Source organism: Heptranchias perlo, chromosome 37 (assembly GCF_035084215.1).
Source record: "Heptranchias perlo isolate sHepPer1 chromosome 37, sHepPer1.hap1, whole genome shotgun sequence".
Lineage (NCBI taxonomy): Eukaryota > Metazoa > Chordata > Chondrichthyes > Hexanchiformes > Hexanchidae > Heptranchias > Heptranchias perlo.
In genome coordinates, this window is record NC_090361.1 from 16108788 (window position 1) to 16126873 (window position 18086).

Here is an 18086-nt window from a genome sequence, read left to right on the forward strand (position 1 = left end):
TCAAAGTGTGTGCCTTTGAAGGAGTATGATTTCAGAAAAATATGTGCTGCCAATAAATTGCCTGTGGCATTGACCCCAGTCAGTTGGTCAATCTAAAGTTATTTTTAGATGCAAGTTGATGACAGCACAGGCGCGATGAACTGAATGGCCTCCTTTTGTGCTGTGTGATTCTATGACAGAGTTGGGAGACTTCAGAAACTTGCTCTACAGTGCCACCCAGTGGCCAGAGCCTGCACTACATCATAACAGTTGACATAGCAAAACTGAATGGGAAATGTTACCATAGCAATTTACAATGGTAAAGGTTAAAATCGTGACAAAATGAAGTAGAGTTTGTGGACAGGAGCTGGGCATCCTATGATATGTATATATATATATAGTTGGAAAATTTAATGAGCCGTTCAAAATGCTACTCAGTCTACAGTATATTTGTATTAACTGCAGAAGTACACAGCATAATTTTCTTTCAAAACTATTTATGTTCCAAATAAAATATAATTTGACTAATTTTCAGTCAAAACTTCTATTTAAGATATATTGGGAGCTGTAGTTCTGTTGAAGAATTTGCTGAGAATGAAAAAATGAGTTGTAGGCTTACAATAAAAAGGACAAGTGAAAGGAAAATACTATAAACCCATCCTCTGAATGGTTAGTAAAACAGATTAGTCTGTAAAACTAATGTTGGTAACTATTGGAAAAACTTTGTTGAAGATGTTTCAAATAAAAGTTTTGTCATTTCACCTGTAGGAATTCTAAAGTTCTACCATTTGTTAGAGGGCAGCTTTATCTCTAACAGGCTAACATAGAGAAACAATGCCTGGGGTGTGGTCAGGCTGATAGAACAGGGAGAAGAGGACAATCATGCTGATGGCAGTGGGGTTAAGAGAATGAGTGGACAGTAATGTGCTTGGAGTCGAGCCAGGAATGAACAATGTATAAATGGGACCTAAAGTGATCAGAGGGACCTCCCTGTACTCTTCTTTGGAGTTTGGCAATAGGAGGAATATAGATAGCATTAGTCAATAATGTAAATTGGGCCTAGCAGGAGGCAGATCTATACAAGAGGATCAGCTAATGTGTGCATAGCAGGATGTATATAGGATCAACTGTGTACTTCTGGATATTGTTGAGAACCGGATACAGTCAGGATCACTTAATGTGGTGATCTACAAGGATCAGTCCAATTGTGGTTGCAAAGCACAGAAGGAGAAACTTCTTTACCCAGAGTGGTTAGAATGTGAAACTTGCTACCACATGGAGTAGTTGAGGCGAATAGCATAGATGCATTTAAGGGGATGCTAGATAACAACATAAGGGAGAAAGGAATAGAAGGATATGCTGATAGGGTTAGATGAAGTAGAGTGGGAGGAGGCTTGTATGGAGCATAAACATCGGAATAGACCAGTTGGGCCAAAGGGCCTGTTTCTGTGCTGTTAATTCTATGTAAAAAGAAATACAGTATAAGTACTTCATTGGCTGTGAAATGCTTTGGGGCGTCCTAATGTCATGAAAGGCACTATATAAATGCAACCTCTTTCTTCTTTCTAATTTTTCAGGAAGGCAAATAAATAGATAGGAATTTGAATTGCATCTTTTTAAAGAAGAAGGAAAGAACTTGGATTTATATAGTGCCTTTGATGTCCCAAAGCACTTCATAGCCAATGGATTACTTTCTTGAATTGTAGTCACTTTGCAATGTCATAAATGCAGCAACCAATTTGCACACAGCAAGGTCCCACAAACAGCAATGAGATAAATGAGCAGACTTTGGTTGAGAGATAAATATTGGCCAAGACACCAGGAGAACTCCCCTGCTGTACTTCAAATAGTGCCATGGGATCTCTTGTGTCCACCTGAGAGGGCAGACGGGGCCTCGGTTTTAACGTCTCATCTGAAAGATTGCACTTCCGACAGAGCAGCACTTCCTCAGTACTGCACTGAAGTATCAGCCTAGATTATGTGCTCAAGTCTTTGGAATGGGTCTTGAATCCAACCTTCTGACTCAGAGGTGCTATATAAAGACAAGTTTTTTTCTTTTACATGAATTGTGCTATCTACTTGATTGAGCTATCAAGTTCAGCCTCATTATGTCGTACATAAGTTGGACAGTGGTGCCTCATGAGAAATTGATGACAACATAGTGGGTTCTTCCCTACTTGCAAGACAAGTACACGTTTATTGTACATCAAGCAGGTCTAACAACATTGATTATTTCTCTTCTCTACACCTAGTTCCCATCCCCTTCATGTGTACATCAGATCCCATGTTTGAAAATAAATTTGATTCATTGATTTTCTCCTTGCCTAAATCTTAAAATCCATTTATTTGAGTCTTTGTTTCCTTCCCAAGATGGATTCTGAATTTCACATCAATCACTTTGCTATTTATACCTGTTCTTTTTCTGTCCACAGAAGTGTAATTTTGAATGAAGTTCCATAATTTCAATGCCTTCAGTATTGCTGTTTATGGCCTCATTGTCTCCCACTAAAAAGAAATAAAAGCTGAGACTGGGCAGATGTATGGGAAGGATGCCTTTTGTTCCCATCTTAGAAAGCTACTTCTTTTCATTGAAAGGTCTGGGGCTTGGGGCTGCCCAAAATGAAAGACGTATGTTGTATTTAGAATCTCCTGAAGTGCTGCTCATAGAAGCTAAAGACCTAAGAGGGTATGTGAAGGTGAGTGTGGAGCAGCCCTTCTTCACATAACTAAAATCACTAATGAATGAGTAATTGTCTGCTCCATATGAGAGACAACTAAAAGAATACACTTCAATCCTATTGTGTTCTATATTGGTGAGTAGCAGTGTAATCACTGTAATATAAGGAAACTCCTCAGTTACGTTGACCGGAACATTTGATGCTCAAGATAAGTAACAAATTCAAAAACTACTAATAATGATTAAACCATCTCAGTTCATAAATACAGTGCCCCAGTATGGAACTGAGTCATACAGATCAGAAAGGACACACCTTTGATCTGCAGTCTGCTGAATTAGCTGATTTCATTTGGGAGTGGCAGTAAGATATTACAATTGGTTTCAGAACCCTGGACTATGAAGGAGTAAAATCGGCCATTATTCTTCCTCCTGTCCACCAATCCTTGCAGAAAAATGAACGTAGGGCGATGACAGGATTGGTCTTGGTTGTGATGACCCCTCTGTGATAAAATAGTCTGACAACACTCGCTGTCTTGGTTTTCAGTGAAGATTGGCTATTTTGACAAAGCACTGGAGGACAGCTGCCATGGAGCCATTCTCGAGCATGAGTCAGCACCTTTAGGAGCAGAGGAGAAAAAACTCTTTATTTCAGAAATGCCACTAGAAAAGTAACATCATTTGATACACATTTAATGGCAGCTCAATTAATGATTTTTGTAAACATTGCACAGAATCCTGCATTACCTGCTAATTTGCTCTGCCTTTAATTCCTTTCTATTTTCTGTTACACAATTAATAGAATGTTCTTATGAATGTGTGTTATTAATTTACTTTGTCTTTCAAACAACAGGTGTCGAATTGGTTTGGTAATAAGCGAATCAGGTATAAGAAGAACATCGGCAAGTTCCAGGAAGAGGCCAATCTTTATGCAGCCAAAACTGCAGCAGACGCCACTACTGTGGTAGCCCAGCAAGGAAGTCAGGCAAATTCCCCATCCACGCCCAATTCAGGTAAGCCTCCCTGACAATCTCGCATGTATACACATAGAGAAAAGAGTGCTGCTCGTGAGATCAGCTGTTGAGATATTCCAACGTTCAGTTACAAGAAAAGCACCATTAATTCTAAGAATGTCGTTCAACTGCATGTCATATTTCAATGATCCCATTTGTTGTTGAAGGACAATTATATTGTGGGGTAAGCACTACAAACACTATAAGTCTACATAAGTATAGTCCATTTTTTTCAGGGGCATTATTCATCAAAATGATCTTATTTACATTATTTCCTTGTTTAATTCAGAGGGTTGGATGGCTGGCTAATGTATAGTATACTTCATAATGTTGGTGTCAACAGAATTTACAGACTGATCTGTTCATCTGGCTAATGGCGCACCATTTAAAAATGGGAGCAGTATTCCTCTGGGTATCTGCTGAAATGGTCCACAACATTCCAGATATTTGCCCCGCATTAAAGTTCTTTACAAGCTGGAGCTGCTACCTTTTTCCCAAAGTACATTTAAAAGAGTATTCTATGATAGAATAACTGACCAGAAGTACCGAGATATGCAAGAAGAACTCACTGAGTGATACTGCGAAGATGTTTGGGCTCATGGGCTTCATATGTCCCATGAATGAATTATTTTTGCTTATCGCACAGCTCCTAACTTGGTTACTATATTTATCTTACGCAACGGTATAGTAGGTACAGTAATAAAGTAATCATGAGTTGGCCAAGTAATGCCATTGGCTTCATTTCTGAGTTATGAAATGAGTGTAAGTTTTAGCTACTGCCTGGTGACCACTTGTAGAAGTAACGTTGAGCCTGGTCAGTATAAAAATTCAATCAGCCAGTGTCTTCCAATGACTTCATGTAGATTTTCAACAGTGTTCACAGAAAGCACATTAAGTATATATTCCTCTTAAAGGGGTAGTATGTTTTCTTGATTTATATTCTGATTTATCTGTTGAAACTCCTGCTTAGAGGCCATGTGGAAGTCTTTCCCCACTGACATCATGACCGGGGGGAGATTGGATGTTGAGTAGATTTCCTCAGTCATGATGTCAGTGCAGAGAACTGCCTTGTGATTCGTGCAGTCCTCTCCTACTGGCTTGGCTCTGGAGGGAAGTTGAGGCACAAAATGTAGTTCCCCATGAGTCTGTAAAATCAATGATATGTGCTAACAAGTATGAAATATGTTTTTTTTTAGAGAGATATGGGGAGGTGGGGGCGGGGGTGGTGAGATGGCATAGAAAGTAGTCCCCCCCCCTTCTCTCTTTCCAGTTCGTTCCAAATTGTGGAATCGGGTGTACCTTTACCCAGTAGTGCACTTTATTCAGGCCTTTATTGTATATTCTCTCTCATACACGTGCCATACATATCCTCTTATCTGGGGCTTTGGAAAAAGAATTAAAACATGCTTCATAACTCCTGTATGATGCTTCATATATTGGTCACATCAAAATTGTTATCCAGCAAAAAATAAACTATGCACCTGAGGGGAATTCAGATCTGTTGCCTTTTGCCATTGGTTCTATTGGGGTTTCTTTTCCTTTCTTGTCTCTCGCTGCTTTTCTGCTGACTGTAGATAGTAAATTGCAGTGTTTTTTTTCAGATGTGTTTGAAAACACCTTTCTAGTTGTTGATTTTATTCTCATTTTGTTTTGCTCCTTTTCTGGTGGTTGATGAGCACATGGATATAAAACATGTTTTATATCTCTACATTTCGTTTCCTGAAGTACATCGATGCATGTCCACACGGCCTGGGCTTTTCAAGTATATTGTGAGAGCTTTATTGAAAATCATGATTCATCAAGCAGATTAATGTTTGATCGAGGTTCTCCAGCAGCAACCTGCCAGAACAGAGTCTGCTCCACATAGATTAAGGGACAGAACTCACTGGGCAAGCAATTCCATCTTTGAGTTCCCACAATGCTTCCCCAGTAGATAAAGAGCTAGCATTTATGTAGGCAAATGTAATAATCATTACACTACAGAAACTCTACCATGGAGTGCGTGCTATGAAAACTGTTGTTTCAGCAAAAGAAAGAGCTTTTGCCTAAGGTTCTTTTGCCTAAGGTTCCTTTGCTCCTGGTTCTTTTCTGTTTGTCTTATGGAAGGTTAATCAGGGTTCTTTACCTCCAACTTTACAAGTTTTTGGGCTTAACCTAACACAGAGGGAATCTTCCTCAACACTAGATATTAATGCCACTGTCCTCAGTACCGTTTCAGGCACCATGGATAGTATCATGAATGGCGCAGACTCCATTGTCAGTGTTAGGTTTTTCTATTTGGGTCCATATTGTGTCCTTCCAGCTTTTGGTCCTGGTCCCAGGGGACTGAGCAGATTTTGTTTCCAAGTAAATTGTCAATTGCTTTAACACACCAAGAGCAGCAGCAGCAGTTACATGTGCTCAGGGGCCAGTAGTCTAACTCTGGGACAGATACCTCTGAGGCTGTCCAGGGTTCCATTTGTCTTCTGAGGTTGAAATGTTTCTCCGCTTGGATTCAGACAATGATGAGGGGGAGGAAGAACCTTCCTCCTTTCCTGGAGCTCATGCCGCTGATAATTCAACCTTACGGTGCAGCAGGACTACAAGATGAACCAGAAAAAGTTATAGGATGGATATGCCTAACTGTGACCTGCAAGTAAAAACTGAAGCCCACAAAATAGCCTATATGGTGATTTCTGACACACTTCAACAACAATACCCTGATTTTCCCCCCTCCAGCTTTCTCTTCTTACTCCACTCTACAAGGTTGTTATTCATTATGGGTGTAGCTCCAGATACACTCACAGCCCTCTGGCATCTCTCCCAAGTGACCATTCTTAATGTAAGCACTTAAACAGTGAATATTGGAAAAGAGAGCAAGCTATTTGACTGCGGAGAGCAGCACAACCAAGCCTGAGTCTGTCTTAACCCAACACCCACACACGTGCTCTTCTAGCCGCGATCATTGGATAGTAATCAGGAGAAGGAAACCTGACTGTTTTTCTCCCTCCGTAGTGTGGAAACTCTGTGAAGAAGAACATTTGGCATTAAGAGCAGGGAGTTTGTGAAAAACTGTTTTTCACATCATGCAGCAGTTAAAAGAAAGTGTTTCATCAGATATCTCCACCAGAGGCATGGTACATAAATATAAGCATGAGATTGCTGATGTGATTTTCTAGGAATGGGATACGAAGAGAGTTTTTTTTTGGTAGCTGCAAATGTAAAGCTTGGAGAGGTTTTGCTTCACATATCAGGCTGAAGATGTGCTAACAAACAGACTGTCAATACAATGGAACATAGGAAGAGGAGTGGGCCTTTCACCCATTGAGCCTGAACAGATATTTTGTCAGCCATGCAACTCAATGGCACATATTCCTTTTTGCTTTCCTAATTCTTTGCTTTTAAACAGATTGGATGTTGTTTATGATAAGCAGTTTCTCACATTTGAGCAAATTGCAACTTAAATGCAAAGCACCTTTTGTGGAAGAGATCTTACCTGATAGCTGCCTCAGAAAAGAGGATCAGAGAGCTACAAACTGCAAGCTAATCATCCCCACCTGCAGCTGTCTCAGCAGGGAGAAAACAGGAAAATGGGACTATGTAAAATTAGTTGAGAGTGGGGCCTAAATTCAATGCAGGAAAGAAAGGCCAAATGGCCTCCTCCTGTGCTGAGGTATCTGTGAAGTGTCTGAACTCCACTATTATGTTGGATTGTCATTCCCATCATTTCTTATGCTTCAGAAGTACTGTGTAGATTCTATAGTGTGGGCCTGCATACAGCATTATGATGTGAATCCCAGTCAGTAAATTATACAGACAGACTGTAAAAAGCTGAAACTTCCTCCTTCCAAGTAGCTAGGACCAGTCACTTTCCAATTCTGAAAAACGTAGGAACTCATCAGCTTCATTTCAGTGTGACTCATCACAGCACGTTTCTTTCCCACTGACTTGCTCCTCGCTGCATTTTACAGCTGAACCAATCTAGTCGTCATCCAATGTCTGCACATGCCCATTTTCCCTCGAAAGATAGTTTGTCAGGAATGGGAGCCCTAGTCTGATTTTGCTTTCACTGGCCTGGGGTGCTGAAGCCAATTGTCACCTCCTACTGCCAGCCCCTTAGATCAGGTAACTCAGCACCGATTGGGAATCAGACCTGGGATTTTCAGGTTTGTGTGGTTCAGTTACACACAAGCCATTGTAACTTTACCACATAAGCAATTGATTCACCTCAAACATTAATATACATTTTACATTAGCTCTTAAACCTCATGAGGTCTTTAAACTGTTAGTCTGCAGAGGTTTCATTTGTACTTCTCTATTGCTTCATCTGTGTTAGTTTGATTTTATAGTTATCATGGGGTAGAGAAATTTGAAGCTTTCGGAGCTGACAAAACTTAATTAACCAATAGCATTGTAGCGTGCCCACTTCATGGCATTCTGTTTTGCAAGTTAAAACTCCCATATGACCAACTAACACTGCAAGCTGACGTGTTTAGTCAGTTCTTAGGGAGAAAATTATAATACTTTGTTTAGGCAGAGAGCTGCTGCCTGAGAAATCATCAGAGACATTTCCAGTCAAGTAAGGAGAATAGCAAGTGCATTTGGCCGAGGGAGAAATAACAGGGTTCTATATGCTTTCCTGTTGAAGGAAATATGAAAGAGGAGCATGGGCAGGTTGGTGATAGTTGGAAAAAGCAGGAGAAAAATTAGGAGGGAATATTATTTTGCTGTGAATACTTTTTGCTGTAAAGATACCGTGAGTCTAGTAGTGTTATCTGAAACTACCATAGAATAAATGACGAGGTGTTCCTTTACAAGTTGCACATTATGATGCCTCAGTGATATTCAAATAGTAGAATGTCACAGGGCTGCCTGTCCTGTCGACTCCCATCCCTGCATTAGGGGGTTTTATCAGTTTGTAGCTGGGTTGCTTGCTGCTGTACCGCAAGGAAGTGGGGTGGGTGGGTGGGGGGGGGAGGAAGCGAGAGAGTGAAGGACCCACCAGCCTGCATCTTGCCTCGTGCTAGCTGATCATGGAGTTATATTGATCAATATCTTTGAAAAGTTAAAACTAACCATTATTTTATGGAGAGTAATTCTAAATTCTCTGCCTACTTAAATAAAAATAAAATTACAGGTACTCACAATTGGAGCCTTTAATTTTCAGTTATAGTGAATCAGTATAGTCTGTCCTTTCACCTCACACCACTAGTGGCTAACCATTGTTTGCAGCAAAGTCAAATTTCCATTTTGCATTGGATACAACATTTGAAGCTGTTACCAAGAGTCCTAAGCCTGGAACTTACAGCACTTGGCAGCAGAGGAGCAATTCCCAGAGTTCTGACTTCCACGCTTGCTGGCCGCCAATATTCAAATTGCTGCAGGGTTTTTAATGGGGATTGCACTTTCTCACCCATACCAAGCAGTAATGACATTAGAAATACAAAACCCATCATTATTGGCACTAAGATGCTGAATAAATGCAATGTGCTAATTTTACCCGTAATGAAATAATGTTAAAGGTCATCCTGTTTCTTGCATGTTGTGAACCGAGGCAGTTGCTGCATTTTGAAGTGTTTGGTATATATGATTGAAGTACTGGATTTTTGGTTTGGACAAACAGAGATGGAGGAATGTTTACTGATTGTGAAAGATTTTTGGAGATGACATCATCTTACAATGTAACCTATGCAATGGACCATTGAAAATTAGGGGGTACAGCAGTTGAAATATTCCTCAGAGAATGTGTTAAATGTAGCTTTTTAAGAAGTTCTTTGTACTGTACTATTATTGAGTTCTGGATGTGGTTGGTAACATGCTATATTGTGTTTGGGTAGTTTTCCTTTTTAACCGTTGGATGCCAATCAAGCCTCCTACTCATCAAAGTCTAGAAATTGTTGTTAGCTTGTAAGTGGATTAGGTCAAACACAAGCAGAGAAGGCTGCCAGAGTTGTCAGAGAGCACATGATGTGCATGGTCTGCACCCATTGCTATGCCTCTCATCACATCTCCACGCCCAGGCACAGCTTCCTGCCAATGACTGAGGAGCACTGCCGCCAGAGACTCAAGTTTGGAGGAAGGGAGTTACAGAGCTAGCCTTTTGCTTCAAGAAGACCTGTAGCCAACTTTAAACATAGGGACAGTACTGCTGGTGGCTATCAAGGTGACCATGGCCCTCTGTTCTTGTGCCACTGACTGCTTCCAAGCTACTACATGGGATGTCTGCAATATCATGTTAAGCAGCAATGTGAAGGGGCAATGTAATTCTGCAGACTGGCCCAGAGGGACAGCCAATCAGTCTCCTGGATGCAATGCTCAATGTGCCATTGTATTGGACCAACAGCTCATCGTGGCCATGTGCCAAGCATGGACAAAGCAGAACACAGATGCAGAAAATCATGCTTTTCCACAACGGAGTCACTAAGGAAGAGTGGTAGGTTAGGTGTCAAGAAAGTGCAAGCACCAAGGGGGAGCATCATGCTAATTCAAGCCAACACTCTCATACTTCACAATAGAGGAAATAAGTGCGCTACACTTGACTTGAACATTGTGTTGAGGGCTTATTTGTCATGTGACAACCAGAATTATCAAATGTACTATTGATATCTTGAAGCAGCACTTATCATATTTGGATTGATTGAGGGCAATTCCCCTCCCACCTGCAGGATTTCTAGAGCTGCATACTCCATAACTTCACCCTGAAAAGAGGCCTCACTCGCATTCATCTCTATCACCAGGATGGTTAACCTCTGGCCTTTGGCAGAGTAAGAGGGTGAAAAATGTTAATGAGGAATAAGCAGTGGTACGAGCAATGCAGCAAGAAAGACTGTTGTGCAAGGTTGGCTTTCGAAGTGTCGTAATGACATTTCTTAAAGGATCTAGCCACATTTGCCAAGTAATGGTGCCCAAACCACCTTGTCCTACACTTTCATTCTCAGTTCTTCAATCCCATCTGTTGCTATTGTATGCGGAGCTCCTGCACAATGTTCAAAGCAAGTGTGGGGCATTTATATCCTTTATTATGCAATGTAAGAATGTCGTTGGCTTGAGTTGACACAATGCTACCCCTTGGTGCTTTGTTTCAGATGTGTGACACCTAACATATTACTGCTTCTTAGAAACATCCTTGTGGAAGGAACAAGTGTGTTGCTGCTACAAGGCTGCGATACAAGTGGCCCTAGAACACCATGGGCTATGCTTTTGCCAGGGCCTTGCATATGGGTCATCCACATCTAGGACTGTGGTGGCTAATTGGTGTTGAGCAAAACTTCTCCCATATCTAGCGCACCAGATGCATCTATCAGTCCTTTTAAGTATGTATTTCACTCCCCGTGTCCTTGCAGATGGGCCTGCAGCTCTACGCCAATCAAACTAGCTTTTCTCAGTCAGTGATGCCCAAATCTACAGCAATTTGGGAGTAATCAGCTAGCTTTGCCTTCCAGCCAGTGCTATTTCAGGTGCTTAACTGCCTAATTCCAGCTCACAGCTGATGTAGCAGATTTATTGCTGCTTCCTCCTTGGCTGTGATCACCTTCTATCCACAGACTGTAAACAGCAGAATGTGTGTACACCAGCATGGGTGAACATATGCCAAAAACTTTTAGGGAGCTTTTGATAGAGATTAAAATTAGCAAACCAACAGCAAAGTGCAGGCCATAACAGCTCAATTTGATTCTTCCACCGTCCCTTAGTCAGTGGGAATGTGCTGGTCTCTATTTGGTTATCTCAGGTGTTTTTCCATGAACCAAGCTTCTTATAACTGTAATAGAATGACTGAGCAAACAAACACAGTGACATTATGCACAGAGAGTGGTAGATTAGAACTATAAAGGACTCATAACAGCCCTGTGCTGACAGCAGAGGTGAGCAAAGTTCAGGTGCATTGTATGACCACTTCAGACTTGTCCTAGAGTTACTAATCCTGCATGACGTCTTGGGTTTTAAAATATTCTTCATAGTACTGAAGAAAACCTGATGTGATCCTGGTCGAGCTTGGTAACGGTCTGTTCCTACTCACAAACTAGTACCAATGCTGTCTGAACAATAATATCTAATTGCTCTCAACTGAAAAGTTATTTTTCCTACTATCAATTTAGTAAATGAATGAGTAAACAAAAATAAACCCTTCAGGGTGCGTAATGCATGTAACTATTTAACAGATGATTGTGAGCATGCTGAGAGTTTTAATCTGGGCATTTTTGGTGCATGCAGCTTTGTTTCTCAACTAACTCCTTCCTGTTGGCACTTTCAGCTTATCTCTGTGCTTGGCTCAAGGGGGGACATACTGTATGCGATCTGTGCGTGATTCAGGTGCCTGACTCTTTCCTTTCCAGGTTCTTCTGGTTCTTTTAACATGCCAAACTCTGGAGACTTATTCATGAACATGCAGTCACTGAATGGGGATACTTACCAGGGTTCTCAAGTTGGAGCTAACGTGCAGTCACAGGTAGGCATAGGTCGATTCGTTTGGAGTACGGGACATCTCAAAGAGATTAGAATAACAAACCCCATCCACAAAAGAGGAAGCTTCAAAGATGGCTAAAACCTAACTGATGATTTTGGGAGACCTGAATGGCCAATGTTTACAAATGTCCAACTGAGTAATGGTAACTGCCACCAGACCCTTGATTATACTGTCCTCTTGATGTCATTGTGCTTTCTTGCTGAGAAGACATGATGTGTTCAATTTCATTACAGGAAGTTCCAGTTGTAGATGCTTCCCAAAGTGGGATTAGCTAGCCCAAATCGGTTTAGTTCCATTCACCACTCATCATTGTTATACTGTGATTGATTTAACTGGAATTATCGCCTAGGTGAGCCCTCCCACTAGGCATATTCCTGATTAAACGCTCTCTGATAGTGCCATTGGTAGACAATGTGCAGATGATCCATATCAATTTGAAGGGCTTAGGTTTGATTCTGGTCTGTGCTGATCTTGACATTAATGGTGCAATAATTGGCCTTAGTACTCCCAGTATTGAGAGAAACAGGATTCCTGCTCCTGTTTGCTGGCCAGTGACTCCTGCTAAAAATTGTATGAGAGAGGTGTGTGAGGACAGGACACTCCCCATTGTTGAATTGCCTCCCGACACTTACTGACTAGGCTCACACATGAAGACTGGTCACTCTTCCAAGAAAGCGGAGGGAAACTGTCTCCAGAATTGTCACAGAGTAAATGCCATCAGGAGAGGAGGGGAGAAAAGTGATAATCCTAGTGCTGTGGGTTGTGTTCTTGATCAGGGCCTCTGGGTTAGTGTAACAGTGATGTGTGAGTTTTGAACTTGAGCTTCCCCAAGCAGGTAGGAGGTGGAAGCTGCTCTGCCCATTTAAGTATAAGTGGTGAGTTAACCAAGATACCTAGACAGACCGCTTCTGTGGGTTGGAAAATGCCATTGTTCCAACTTGAGAGAAAATATTAATATGAAGAACAAACTTGGAAAGAAAAACTTGGAAGGAAAGGGCATAGAGTGGAATGATAGCATTTTGGAAAATATATTTAAAAACCAAAATGAGTCCTCTCCTGGTAGAATGAATGTTATATTGCTATGTTGCACTGCTGCCATTGTGTCACTGGTGAAAGGCTGTTCATGGTGCACTGCGGCTTGTATCATACCCGATATTTAATACAGCACTGCATTTTGGCTTTTTATTTCCTGCACAATTTCCCTGATATTTTTCAGTAATCATTCCTCATTTTTCAAAAGTGGGTTAAAAATTGGTAAGGAAAAATATAAAAGACAAAAATTTGGTGGAAATCAAAGGATGTTACCCCTCTATGTAAGTCTTGAGTGTTTAAAGTTTAAAGAGAGAATGTCTTTAGTTTCTGTGAAGGTACTGCAATATAAATTGGTGATTGACGGATTATCTTTGGTGTCTCAGTGAAATCCTGTGAAACTTCTGTTCAGAAGGTTGTGGGTTTGAGTCCCAACTCCAGAGGCTTGAGCATACAATCTAGGCTGACCGTCCAGTGCAGTCCTGAGGGAATGCTGCACTGTCGGAGCTGCAGCCTTTCGGATGAGACGTTAAACTGAAGCCCTCTCAGGTGGACGTAAAAGATCCCATGTCATTATTTTGAAGAAGAGCAGGGGAGTTCTGGGCAATATTTATCCCTCAACCAACGTCTAAAACAGATTACCTGGTCATTTATCTCATTGCTGTTTGTGGGACCTTGCTGTGAGCAAATTGGCTGCCACGTTTCCTACATTACAACAGTGACTACTTCATTGGCTGACTAAAGTAGTGGACAGAGGAATGTCAATGGATGTTATTTATATGGACTTCCAGAAGGCATTTGATAAGGTCCCACATAAGAGACTGTTAGCTAAGATAGAAGCCCATGGAATCGAGGAAAAAGTACGGACTTGGTTAGGAGGTTGGCTGAGCGAAAGGCGACAGAGAGTAGGGATAATGGGTAGGTACTCACATTGGCAGGATGTGACTAGTGGAGTCCCGCAGGGATCTGTCTTGGGGCCTCAATTATTCACAATATTTATTAACGACTTCGATGAAGGCATAGAAAGTCTCATATCTAAGTTTGCCGATGACACAACGATTGGTGGCATTGTAAGCAGTGTAGATGAAAACATAAAATTACAAAGGGATATTGATAGATTAGGTGAATGGGCAAAACTGTGGCAAATGGAATTCAATGTAGACAAATGTGAGGTCATCCACTTTGGATCAAAAAAGGATAGAACAGGGTACTTTCTAAATGGTAAAAAGTTAAAAACAGTGGATGTCCAAAGGAACTTAGGGGTTCAGGTATATAGATCATTGAAGTGTCATGAACAGGTGCAGAAAATAATCAAGAAGGCTAATGGAATGTTGGCCTTTATATCTAGAGGACTAGAGTAGAAGGGGGCAGAAGTTATGCTGCAGCTATACAAAAACCTGGTTAGACAGCACCTGGAGTACTGTGAGCAGTTCTGGGCACCGCACCTTCGGAAGGACATGTTGGCCTTGGAGGGAGTGCAGCGTAGGTTTACTAGAATGATACCCGGACTTCAAGGGATAAGTTACGTGGAGAGATTACACAAATTGGGGTTGTATTCTCTGGAGTTTCGAAGGTTAAGGGGTGATCTGATTGAAGTTTATAAGATATTAAGGGGAACAGATAGGGTGGATAGAGAGAAACTATTTCCGCTGGTTGGGGATTTTAGGAGTAGGGGGCACAGTCTAAAAATTAGAGCCAGACCTTTCAGGAGCGAGATTAGAAAACATTTCTACACACAAAGGGTGATAGAAGTTTGGAACTCTCTTCCTCAAACGGCAATTGATACTAGCTCAATTGCTAAATTTAAATCTGAGATAGATAGCTTTTTGGCAACCAAAGGTATTAAGGGATATGGGCCAAAGGCAGGTATATGGAGTTAGATCACAGATCAGCCATGATCTTATCAAATGACGGAGCAGGCACGAGGGGCTGAATGGCCTACTCCTGTTCCTATGTTCCTAAAGTACTTTGGGACGTCCTGAGGTCGTGAAAGGCATTATATAAATGCTAGCTCTTTCTTTCTTTCCTCTTCCCCACGCTACCCCTGTGGCCCAGTGAAATCCTGTTAAACCTCTCCTCCTCCCCATTGTACTGGTGAAATTCTGCTGAAACTGTCCTTCTGCAGTATTTTCATGGAGCTGCACGGGTAGTGCAGGTCCAGATTCTCTTATGTTCATTCTAAGACAGTGTGCGAGTCCGTAGCAGGGAGCAGGCACTTGGTGCACTAACAGGCATGTCGGACTGTGGGATTGATAAAAAGATCTCAGAGGATGAGGGGTGGAGAGAAAGGTCGTACAGGACTGTGGCCTTGCCTAACATCTTGAACTTGCAGAATCTTTGGAAAACTCAATTTGAAACAGATGAGCATTCCAGCAGTCCACTTTCATTTGCATGTGATTGGCTGCATGGGAATCCAACTCACAGGTACTTCCTGTTGTGAGTTACCATCCATCTCAATGAGCAGTCACAGAGCTGATCCTTATTTCAGATATTTTGCACGTTACATATATGCCATTCTCTAGCACCAGCTGCATTAACTGGTTACATTACTGACATTCATTGGAAGTGACCTGTTAGACAGCACAGAGTTATAATTGAGGCTTTGTAGCCTTTTAACAATGTCAGAAAAGTACAGGACACTGCTAGTCAAGATAAATTACTGAGGGAGAAGAACAGGGTTGAGCAGGCCAACGTATCCATTATAATCTGAATCAGTGTGTCAATTTTCATCTTCAGTCACCATATTTTCCTATTTTCTCCTCACTTCTGACACATACAGAACTAACATTTGAAACCTTGTTTTGCTAAAGCATTGAATGATGCACTTGGATTTAAAAAAAATTGGCTTAAAATACAGATAATGCCCTTCACCATAGAGAACCATAATCCAGATGCAGCCTGGGGGTGTGAGGACACCTCCATCTCTTTTGATGCCCAGTAATGGTCACACTGAAATGACTCCTGGCAAACATGGAGTTGAATATGTCCATTTAAGTGTACATGAGAATGGATGGGTGTATCTGGACATGGTGTCAGTAGATGCATTGAATGTGTGACAGCGAAAAATCACAGGTAGCAATAATATCTGAGATATATTATATACCAATCGATCCGCCCTGGCATTGCACACAGAGTGTTAACACCAAGTATAGTGTTCAGGTGAAATGGGGTTAGAGGGTGGGGGATATTTGGACCAGGACGCACAGATGTAATGTAGTCCCCATTTTAAAGTGGTACATTCTGTCCTTATTTTCATTATAAATTCCTATTTATAATGGGAATTACCTATGTAAACTTGTACACACTGTAATTGCACCCCCCCCCCAAGTGGAGGAGTTTATTTAGTGGGGTTCAAGATCCACAGAACAAAACTTCTTTATCAAATTGCAGTCTGAGTCTAGGATATGGCAACTAGGAATTCAGCCGTTTATTGTAGAACATGCATCTCTTACATCTGGTATGAAAACACATTGTCAGGACAGTCCTGGTATACTGCCACAGAAACAGAAAATGCTGTCAACACTCAGCAGGTCTGTCAGCATCTGTGAAGAGAACAGACCAGTTAATGTATCCAGTGTAGATATTACAGATGAATAGCACTTAAAAAAGGAACAGAACAAAAGGAGAGGGAAGAAAACACACACACACTTTATCTCTCACATTCATGCACACACACTCATGCACGTGTACACGTGTACAAGAAAAACGTTGCGCCTTTCACAACCTCAGCTTGGCAGCCAATTAAGTACTTTTGAAGTGTAGTCACTGTTGTAATGTAGGAAATGCGGCAGCCAATTGCACAAGGTCCCACAAACAGTAATGAGAGAATGACCAGATAATCTGTTTTTAGTGATGTTGGTTGAGGGCTAAATGTTGGCCAGGACACTGGGGATAACTCCCCTGCTCTTCTTCGAATAATGCCATGGGATCGTCTACGTCCACCTGAGAGGACAGATAGGGCATCAGTTTAACATCTCATCCGAAAGACAGCACCTCCGACAGTGCAGCACTCCCTCAGCACTGCACTGAAGTGTCAGCCTGGCTGACTCAGAGATGAGGCTGCTACCCACTGAGCCACAGCTGACATTACAAGAGAGAAGAAATAGAATGATCTGTAAAGTGTTTGAGTGGGAAACAGGTGATGGTTAAAAGCCAAAAGTGATATTAAGATGGGACAATCGGAGGCAAAGTGAGAAAATTCAAAGATACGAGACTCAGAGAACGTGTGAATAGCTGAGGTGGTGGGATATAACAGGTAGAAATGGAAACATGCCTGGAGTGGTATACTGCCACTCAATGCAGGGAGATGAATTCTGTCTGCATCTGTCCTTTGGGTACAATTCTTTAGAACCAGAAGATTATTATTCTGACACAATTGCTGTGCAGATTTCACAGTTGCCAGCTTTGGATCAAAGAAAAACAGGTGAAAGTTTCAACAGTTTTGGGAAAAAGTTACATTTATTTCTTCAGTTAAAAATGTGATTTCTTCACATAATGTATTGGTTTGCCTGCAGTATGGCTTTAGACAGCCAACTGCATACGGCAGTTTGTAACCTATCACTGTGCAGTTAGCTTTGGTTTGAACTGAAAAAGCGGGGAATGGTAGATGCACTTGGAACTTAAAGCGGCAGGCTAGGTCACTACTCTGTAAGACGCTATTACTGTAGCTGCTTTATTGGCCACCAGCATGAACCATTACAGCATGGCTTTTTAAAAAATGTTTTAAAAAAAAAACATTACTTTTATCATACGTCATTGCTGACACTTGTTTGCAAGCATCTGGCTCAATCATAATGCTTTAACAGCAAACACCCTGAAATGAGTGTGGGACGTTTTGTGTATCCTGTCTCCATTGCCCTGTTTAAATCGATAAACACCTACACCAAAATAGCAGAGACGGGAATTTCAGACAAACATATAAAGTGTTTCCCATGGTGTAATTTCAGGG

The 18086-nt window shown here is 41.4% G+C and overlaps 1 protein-coding gene across 2 annotated transcripts in view; it reads left to right on the plus strand.

Annotated features, from left to right (window-relative positions):
* Nucleotides 1–18086, plus strand: part of pbx4 (pre-B-cell leukemia transcription factor 4) — a 371833-nt gene that overhangs the window by 325163 nt on the left and 28584 nt on the right. The window contains exons 6-7 of one of the 2 annotated variants that reach the window (XM_067973182.1): nucleotides 3507–3666; nucleotides 11979–12091. In XM_067973182.1, coding sequence (XP_067829283.1) covers nucleotides 3507–3666; nucleotides 11979–12091 — 273 coding nt within the window. The remainder of the gene's footprint in view (nucleotides 1–3506; nucleotides 3667–11978; nucleotides 12092–18086) is intronic. The other variant, XM_067973183.1, reaches the window with a different exon arrangement.